This window comes from Asparagus officinalis, chromosome 4 (assembly GCF_001876935.1).
Source record: "Asparagus officinalis chromosome 4, Aspof.V1, whole genome shotgun sequence".
NCBI lineage: Eukaryota > Viridiplantae > Streptophyta > Magnoliopsida > Asparagales > Asparagaceae > Asparagus > Asparagus officinalis.
Window position 1 is genome coordinate 139732554 of NC_033797.1, and position 9927 is coordinate 139742480.

The following is a 9927-nucleotide window of genomic DNA, read 5'->3' on the forward strand; positions in this document are numbered from 1 at the left end:
TATAAACTTTGAAACTTCACAGGATTTCAAGTCTCTTAGCAGCTTAACAAAATGTCTGCTAAACATCACAGGACTTAAAGTCCCGTGAAGTTTGGGAACTTTTTTCGCCAAAACCGACCTGGGGTTGAACCAATGGCTGAAACCTGGTCGGTTTTGATAAATAAACTTGAAAGGAGTCGTTTTGAGGGAATAAGTTTGCAAATAGGGCTCTTTTGAAAATTTGTCGTAAGTTTCGAACGATGGGAACAATGGATTTTGATTAAAAAACAATTTTTTGATGACTGATCTCCAATACTCTGGTACGTGTACTCAGATTTGTTATTTGTCCGCACAAAATTTGATACCATGAACCTCCAAGAGCTCCCAAACATAAACTACTCACTAATTACCATTTTCGTACCTCTAGGATCAACGGTCATTATCCTTTTTAGTAAAGAATCAACGGTGGATATCGTTCTTCTGCTTTTAACTTGGGTCCCACAAGCGTTCATTTAGTTGTCCGGCGATCCTCGCAACGGTCATAATTGTTCAAATTTCAAAGGAGCCAAAACAAGAACAAAAGGGGAAAAAAAACTCTCTTTTTATTTTTCTGCATCTCCTACTCTTTGATTTCTCAAGCTTCAGATTTTGGATTAATCGAAGGAAACCCTAACCCTAGAGATGGCTGAATCTACTCAAGATTCGTTCGATTCGATGCTGTGGGTCTCTGATTCGAAGCTCGTTCAGGCTGGGCTCAAGGAGGAGGATTTCAAAGGTAGCTTCTTGGTTGCTTTGCTTCTAAATTTTCAGATTAAAATGAGTAAATTGTGTAGGTTTTTGATGTTCTTGAGTAATTTGGGCAATGTGTTTTTTCTTCTTGATCTGTGTTTATAACCCAAATGGATTCTCGGAGAAATTTGGGGTTTAGGGTTAATCTAGCTAAAATTAGGGTATTTTTTGTATTTATTAGTTTTGTGTTAGATATTAATGGGAATCTTTGACCAGGATTCAGGATCTCACTTGGTTTTTCCTTTGTGTCGTGTGAAGCTATTAGTAATTTTATTTATTGATTTTTTCAAGTAATTTTATTTATTGATTTTTTTTCAAGTAATTTTATTTATTGATTTTTTTTTCAAGTCGGCCTCTTCCGAATAAAATTGTTCCTTTATTCATAAGGTATCGAGATAAGCATGTATTTGTTTAAAAAAAGAAGTTGGGTTCTCTCAATTGTGAGAAATAAGAATTATTGGCTGGTTCTAGCTGAAATGATCATCAGTACTGAATCTCGATATTTTCTTTTTTGCTGCTCAATGGCATTTGAGTAAAATGTTCATTTTGTTTCTCTTCATGTGTATTGCTACACCATTTGTCATCAACTTCTGACTGTACTTTTTTCACTAAAAATCTTTAACTTTACATTGTATTAGATGACTTTGTAATGTTTATCAATGCTGGGGGCAAAGATATCCAATCTCGAGACTCCCGTTTAAATTTCAAGGGAGATTCTTTTTTCGATGGGGGATATGATATAGAAACAGATGAGACGATAATCGAAGGTGGTGACTTCTCCAGCCTGTATCAATCGGCTATCGGCTCGTTTTGGAAATTTTAGTTACAAGTTTTATGGTCTCTCTCCTGGAGACTACTATGTAGACTTACACTTTGCGGAGATTGTTAACACATCTGGGCCTAAAGGAATCAGGGTTTTTGATGTCTTTGTGCAAGAAGAGAAGGCAAGTTTAGGACTGTGTAATTGTGTTTATTTATCACATGACTGTATACTTTCCTTATTCTTTGAATGAGTTGCTGAAATGCATCTTCTATCTGAGAATTGCAGGTATTATCTGAATTCGATATATTTGCAATTGTTGGAGCTAATAAGCCCCTACAAGTAGTTGGTGTTAAAGTTTCTGTAGATGGAACTGATGCTCTAACTGTAAGGTTCGAGGGAAGAAGGGGTGGGGCAACAGTTTGCGGGATTTGCGTTAGGAGGGCCTCAGAGTTGACAGGTAAATATGGCACATGTAAGAGTTTTATTGCAAATTTAACTAGAAAATTTTGGCTCAAATATTACTTCATGGTGGTTAGATTTCAACAAAAAAAATTGAACATTCATTGAAGAGAACATCATAGAGATCATAAGAGGTAATTTTAGAATGTGTATAAATAGAAATCAAATGAGTTTTGTATTAACCATTGGACTTAAAGTCACAGTAAGTGGATTTTGACGCCTTGTATTGTCAATTGTGTACCCTTATGCTCCATCAAATACAAACTTTATCATTCCTCTTACACACTAATTTACATGTTAAGAATGTGATATACCACATTTTGGTTTTTTAATTTTTGCCAGCCTTCAAATTTTCCTTTGCAGAAAATAGATATTTAGATGGATACTGTATTGATTTGCATTGTTCTTTACAATGTAAAAGTTATTAATTTTAGGTTCATTTGTACTTGAATCAGTAACAAGGAAGAATTCGGAGTATACAATGTGTAGCAAATGTGCCACAGATATTGAAGCTTCTCCAAGCCAGGTCAAAATTCAAGTCAGATAATTAAAGCTTGCCATTAAGATCACACAAAGTTTTATTTTTCATATTGTTGTTCCTATTGCAGAATAGAAATCGGAATATGAAATTTATCGCCAAGTATGAGAAACAAATACAGGACCTGAACTATCAGTGCAAATTAAAATCCGATGAGTGTTATCAAGCTTGGGTTTCACTACATGCTGCAAATGATGAGCTAGAGAAGCTGAAGATGGACCATGACAATAAACTATTTCAAGCTGAAACTCTTGGTAAAAAACCTGAAATCAGGAACATTTCTTTTTCTTTAGTGAATTAAATCTTATTATTTCCTTTTAGAACAAATTATTGAACAACAAACGGAAAACTTAAGAGAGGTGTCAGAACATTATCAGCATGACAAGGAGCTGTGGGTTTCTGCTATAAGGGACTTAGAAGAGAAAATTAAGGTAAATATGAAATCAATTTATAGATATTTTACCTGAATAATGGCTTACTTGTTATTTATATGTATGTATATATTAAATCTTACCTTCAGGTATTGAAGCAAGAGCACCACCAGCTTTCTCAAAGAGCACATGAATGTGCTAGTTCTATTCCTAATATGAATATGATGGTTGATGGGGTTCAAGCCTTGGGTAAAATCAAATCCATTGCTCTTAAATATAATATTTAACATCCACTTTTTAATATCTTAACTTTTATAAATGTTCCAGTTGCACAGTGTGAAGATTTAAAGATGAAGTACAATGAAGAGCTAACAAAGAGGAAAAAACTATATAACCAAGTCCAAGAATCAAAAGGCATGTGCCATTAGGGTTTTCTTCTGGTTTTCATCTTTTTAACTGTTGATGAAGTTATTTAAACCCTATATATTCACCATTGCAGGAAATATTAGGGTATTTTGCAGGTGTCGTCCATTAAGCAAGGAAGAGGGTGCATTGGGTTATGCGACTGTTGTAGATTTTGATGCAGCTAAGGATGGTGATCTTGGAATAATATCTGGTGGATCCACAAAGAAAACATTCAAATTTGACCGAGTATTTACCCCAAAGGACAATCAAGGTAAGCATGTCTATATATGGCTATATCTACGTGCTTGTTATGTTTATCTCATTCTGGAAGGTTGCAATGTATTGGCTCATTAAATTTTCTCATCTATGGGAAAGTTGAAATTCACCTAGGAAGCGTTTCTATATATGGCTATAATTGTAGTGCATGTTATATTTCTATTCTTCAGAAATGAAACTGAACAGTATAACTAGATGATCGAGGTTGCAATATATCCATTCTTTGAATTCTCTTATCTATGGGAAAGTTGAAATTTACTTAGGAATGGCACACTAGTTGACGCAAGAAAGTTGGAGTGCATGCCAAGCGTATAACCTTCGTGATGGGCAATTTCTTGAAAAGACTTTGGGGGTTCATTTTTCACTAATTAATGACAATGATACTAAAGTAAAAATATCATTCCCACTGAACGTCAGCATTGTTGTGCTATAAAGCAAGTTTATGATAATTTAATGAACTGGAATCTTGTAAGTGCATTTAAGCCTCCTAAGTTTTCCATGTAGTTTCTTTATAATATAGCAACTTATAATTGTTCATATGTTTTGCTACCAAATCAACACAAACTATAAGTTGCGTGAAAAATAGGATGTAGGGTAATCTACGGAAAATCCCCCTAAGGTTTTAAGAAGTGACACTTCACCCCCTCCCCCATTTCATACAAAAATAACTTTGATACCCAAGCTAATATTATAGTTTTATGCACTCCTATATAAACATATATATGTTTATTACAAAAAATAGTGATGTACATCAAGTAATTGATGATTATTTGACTAGAAATGGGATTTTTTTGGGTTTTTTTTTGGGGGGGTGGGGGGGGGGGGTTCTTTAAACCTCATGGGAATAATTTGCCAATCATGCAAACCTCAAGGGGACTTCTCTTAATTTACCCTAGAAAAGGCAATAAAAGCATTAAGACTAGTAATGCATTGGATAAACACCTTTACCTATATTTGTAGCTCATAATTATATCCAACACTATTGCTCCTGATGTATACCTAGTCTTTTGTTTCCTTGAACAGCTGATGCTTATACTGATGCCTCACAATCAATCACATCTGTTTAAGATGTATAAGACTATTACAAATGCATTAAATAACACCTTCACCTATATTTGTAGCTCTTAACTATATCCAACATAATTACTACTGATGTATATCTAATGCTTTGTTTCCATGAACAGCTGATGTCTATGCAGATGCATCGCCATTAGTCACATCTGTTTTGGATGGCTACAATGTTTGTATATTTGCATATGGCCAAACTGGGACTGGGAAGACCTTTACAATGGAGGGCAATGAGCAGAATAGAGGAGTTAACTATAGAACTCTGGAAGAGCTGTTCAAAATTGCCAGTGAGAGAAAGGAGACTTTTTGCTACAGCATTTCAGTTAGTGTTCTTGAGGTATACAATGAACAGATCAGAGACTTATTAGCAACATCCCCCTCATCAAAAAAGTGAGGTTCTTTTACTATCTTAATATTGTTCATATTTCTTACAAAATCGAGAAGTTTTTTGATGTAATAATATTGTTTTATTTCTTAGGTTGGAGGTGAGACAAGCAGCTGAAGGCTTACACCATGTGCCTGGAATAGTAGAGGCAAAAGTTGAAAACATTAAGGAGGTTTGGAATGTATTGCAAGCTGGAAGTAATGCAAGAGCTGTTGGATCTAACAATGTTAATGAGCATAGTAGTCGTTCTCACTGGTTTGTAGTTTTTCCCCCAGTTTCTTTATTTACTAAACTGATGTGCTTGAGGCATTCATATCATTTTTATTCTTACAAATTTCAGTATGCTTTGCATAATGGTGAAGGCAAAGAACCTAATGAGTGGAGAGTACACAAACAGCAAGCTTTGGCTTGTGGATTTGGCGGGAAGTGAGAGGCTAGCAAAGACTGATGTTCAAGGGGAGAGGCTTAAGGAAGCACAAAACATTAATAGGTCCCTTTCGGCGCTTGGAGATGTAATATCTGCCCTTGCAACAAAAAACAGTCACATACCTTACAGGTTTGGAGACAACCTTAATATGATATCTCTATTTTCTGGCCATTTAGCTTCTAATTGTATGTTCTCACATATTTCAGGAATTCCAAGTTGACTCATTTATTGCAAGATTCACTAGGTATTTTACTTTTGGTTTTCTGAAACTAATAGTGTCATTATATTTTTGGGTTAATTGCGGATAGACATCCTGTAGTATTGTTATTTTGAACTTACTACCCGTCTAGTTTTACATTTTGAAGATAGACCCCCAAGTGAATTTTTTCTACTCTTATGCCCTCTGAGATGGAGAGAATTGATTTTTGACAAGTAGACACTCTGAAGATGGTAAAAGAATAAAAAAAAATTCACTCAGGGGTCTATACACAAAAATAAAGCTCGATATACAGTGAATTCAAACCAACAATAATACAAGGGGGTCTATCTGCAGTTAACACTACACTTTTTGTATTCAAATATGTAAAAGGTTCAGCATGCTCTTCTATGTATCTTACCAAGCCAAATAAAGATATTAATACTTTTATATGCAGGAGGAGACTCAAAAGCGTTGATGTTTGTACAAATAAGCCCCTCAGAGTATGATTTAGGTGAAACTATGAGTTCATTGAACTTTGCAAGTAGGGTTAGGGGAGTAGAATTAGGTCCTGCAAGGAAGCAAATTGACACAGGAGAGCTACAAAAAGCAAAACAAATGGTGAGCCAACACTGCCTTCTGCATGTTATTATATTTTTACATATTTTCATTTTGGGTTAATACACATGGAAACAATCACAGTTATGCAATTATAGTTTATTTTTCTCCTCGACCTAATCCCTTCTTGTCATCTATCTACTGATCCTAACTGCACACTTCTGTCCAATTTCTTTTAATATTTATATAAGTTTAATTCAAACTCTTCCAGCTTATCATGAATACTTTTGCATATGTCGAGTTGTTGGAAAATTGTTTCTTCAGTATTTTCTGTTTATAAACAATGTTCTGTATTTTTTTCCTTGAAGCTTGATAAACTAAAACAGGAGCTAAGGATCAAAGATGAATCCTTGCGCAAGTTTGAAGAGAACTGCCAAAACTTAGAAAACAAAGTCAAAGGAAAAGAACAGCAATATAAAAGTTTGCAAGAAAAGGTATTTACTGAGTGATGTATAAGAGAGATGTGCCAAGTTAGTTTCTCTGTGGTTTTCTGACTTTTCTCTTATTTTGTTAAAGAACAAAGAGCTTGAAGGACAACTAGAGTCTAAAATGCAGTTGCAAAGTGCAACAGAGAGGCAACATTGGCAGCTATCAGACAAGTTGAAGGGGAAGGAGGAAGCATGCATTGGCCTTCAACAGAAGGTAGTTTCTTTTTCCCCTCAATATTTGGGGGTAATATTTTGACAGTTAAATAGTCTATTTAACATAGTAATACTCTCGGATAATTTGTTTTATTGTCGCATTTGTTTTCTATACTGATGGCGGTTGTATGTCCCACTTTAACTTGTTGTCATGATGAAATATTGTTCATTATTTTCTTGATCATATCTTGAAGGCCTAAAGATAATATTGAAAATAAAATATCAAATTATAGTATCTATGAGACGGACTTGGCAAAAAACTTGAAGAAAAATGTCAAACTTTTAATAGGGAATATAACCATAGATATCGGGTCGCTATAACGAACCGCGACCCGGGTTCAATAGTCCAGGATTCGTGGTGGAACACGACCTAATTCACCCACTGCAATGACCCAACTTAGAATTCAAATTAGATAAAATTAAAAAAAACACTTTTTTTAAAACAATAAACAAGAAAAAATGTGAAAAACTAAGCAAATAAAGTATGCATACCTTAATTACAACATGATTCTTAAGGTCTTTTGTTGCCCACTAATGATCTCAACTAGCATATTTCTTAAATTTGACTCTTGTAAAAACCTTTGATTCTTGCATTTAACCGAACCTAAAATGTACCATGTTCCCTACCTTATCTTATAAGCATAACCATTCATACCTAATTTCTAAAGAGTGGCAACCTTGGTTTCATCGTTCCGGATTTGTGGTGGAGCACAACCCGATTCACCCACTCCACTCCAACGACCTGATTTAGAATTCAAATTAGATAAATTTTTTTTAAAAAAACTCTTTTTAAAACAATAAACATGAAAAAAAAAGTTAGAAACTAAGCAAATAAAGTATGCATACCTTAATTGCAATATGATTCTCAAGTTTTTTTATTGTTACCATTATTGATATCAACTAGCATATTTTTCAAAATTGACTCTGACAAAACCTTTAATTCCTACATTTGACCGAACCTACATGTTCCTTAGTGTACCATATAACCATATACCCCCTTTGTACCCGAATGACTAATGAGTGGCATACCACGCACCCATTTATGTCCCATGAACCTGAATGAAGCAGCCACATTCCATGCAACTATGAATATAACATGTCGACTCATGCATTCATGTTGTTGATGCCTGAGATGCTTGTAAATTCTACTTGGTCACTCAGAGGGGGGGAAAGGAAACTGGTACATAGAATATATTTATTTTTTCTATTTAAGCAGATTTGCAAGGTTGTTCATATAATTATATGAATCATACCTAAAATCACCACACTTGGGAATTGGTCTTGTAGGTTATTTGGTAACAAAAGGTTGTTTAATTAGTTTATGACTAATCTGTGTGCTCAGGTGAAGGAGTTGGAACACAAGTTAAAGGAGCAACAACACTCGGAGTTTATGATCCTTCAAGAAAAGGTTCTTAAAATAGTTTTTTTTATATGTTTTAAATTTAAGCAGTGGAAAATACGAAGTTAACTCATATTCTCTTTTGTGTTTACTCATTACAGGTTAAAGAACTGGAAAGTAGGCTCAAGGAACAAATGCATTCTGAATCATTAGCTGCTCAAAAGGTAGGTCATAATAATCTTCATTCCAAATACCTAACTAGTAGAAAATGAAGCTCTTACAGTTAATTTGTTATGCAGGTTAAGGAACTAGAATTCAAGCTCAATAAGGAGAGAGAGCAATTCGAATCGATTCTTGAGCAAAAGGTAGTTTTTTTCTTTTTCGGGTAAAGATGAGCAAAAGGCAGTTTTATCCTTTAAAAAATGCACTACTTTCCTCTAGAATTAATTGCAAATAACCCCCTATACTATTGCCCAATTGTGAATAAACCCCAATAGTATCGCCCAATTGCGAATAGGCCCCTGAGTTAATTTATTTACTCTTTACCCCGTGTTCTTTTAACAAATTGACCTTAAAAGCATCGAAAAATTCACTTAGGGGTTCTGTCTGCAACAATAGAGCTAGGGGGAATTAACCCTTTAATTATACTTCATTCTTTTAGAAAGCTGTTTATAACTTATCTTTGGTTTTTGAAATGAAGGTTAAGGAGCTAGAACAGAAACAAACAGAAGAAAGAGAACTACAAGATTCCATGTCATTAAGAATTTCAACACCAATGAATGTGGAACCAACGATCGAAATTGATCCACAAATCCTAAGGAATTCCAACTCAATCAACAAGCAAATAACAAGCCATTCTTCGATTCTTCTGAAAGGGAGAGAGTCCCTTCATGAGATCAAAAGGAAGAGAGAAGCTGAGAATTGCATTGGAGTACCGACGATAACTTTAATGGAGAAGAAGATTGCGGTGCCTTGTGAATCGAATCGAGTTAGAAAAATTGATCCATCAAAGGCCTTTGGTAGGCTTACTAGATCATCTAAGGGTGTCACTGCACAGAAGGTAGGAATTAACAAGGAGAAGGATAGGCTGAGAAGCTGGGTAAGGTAGTAGCAAAAGCTCTGTCTGCGATAAATAGAGGAGTTCATGTGATTGATTTTGTATCTCCAGGTATAATTGATTGATTTCTTAGATTGGTTATACTTGCTTTGTACAACTAACAAGATAAGGGATGAGATCTTCTTACCGCTAGTAAGAAAGATAATATGATTGTAATATATATTGTTAATGCCTTCTCGACTAGTTTTTCTACGCTTTTTATACATAAGTTTTTTGAGCAAATATTTCTCATTGGCTAACCGATGCCTGCAAGAAACTTCCTCAACTGTTGGTTTATCGTAATGTCAATGTATCTACTTTCTGATGCTGCTTTTAGATACATGTAGTATTTGGTCTATGAGATAGCATTTGGTATTTGCATTGACGACATCCTGCAATATTTGAAGAAACAGGTAAGATTGGAAAGATTTCCTTTTGATTTCTAATTAATCGATTCTGTACAAAAGCATTCCGGGTATATATAACAAAGTCTTGATTCCTAAACCTGGTAAAAAGATATGTTAGGTAAGTCCTAGATAAGGTAGGATATCTCCTAATTATGATACACCAAATATAT

General features: G+C 34.6%; 1 protein-coding gene across 1 annotated transcript; it reads left to right on the forward strand.

The window, feature by feature from the left end:
• LOC109839559 (kinesin-like protein KIN-14E) lies at positions 518–9554 on the forward strand. The gene is given in 21 exon segments (XM_020408036.1): positions 518–754; positions 1407–1561; positions 1563–1712; positions 1817–1988; positions 2446–2516; positions 2599–2782; positions 2850–2959; positions 3049–3148; positions 3227–3313; positions 3399–3575; positions 4765–5038; positions 5127–5288; positions 5374–5589; positions 5667–5704; positions 6114–6277; positions 6583–6708; positions 6791–6916; positions 8258–8323; positions 8416–8478; positions 8554–8619; positions 8955–9554. Coding segments are annotated over 21 exon segments (3009 nt in total). The 5' UTR covers positions 518–660; the 3' UTR covers positions 9363–9554.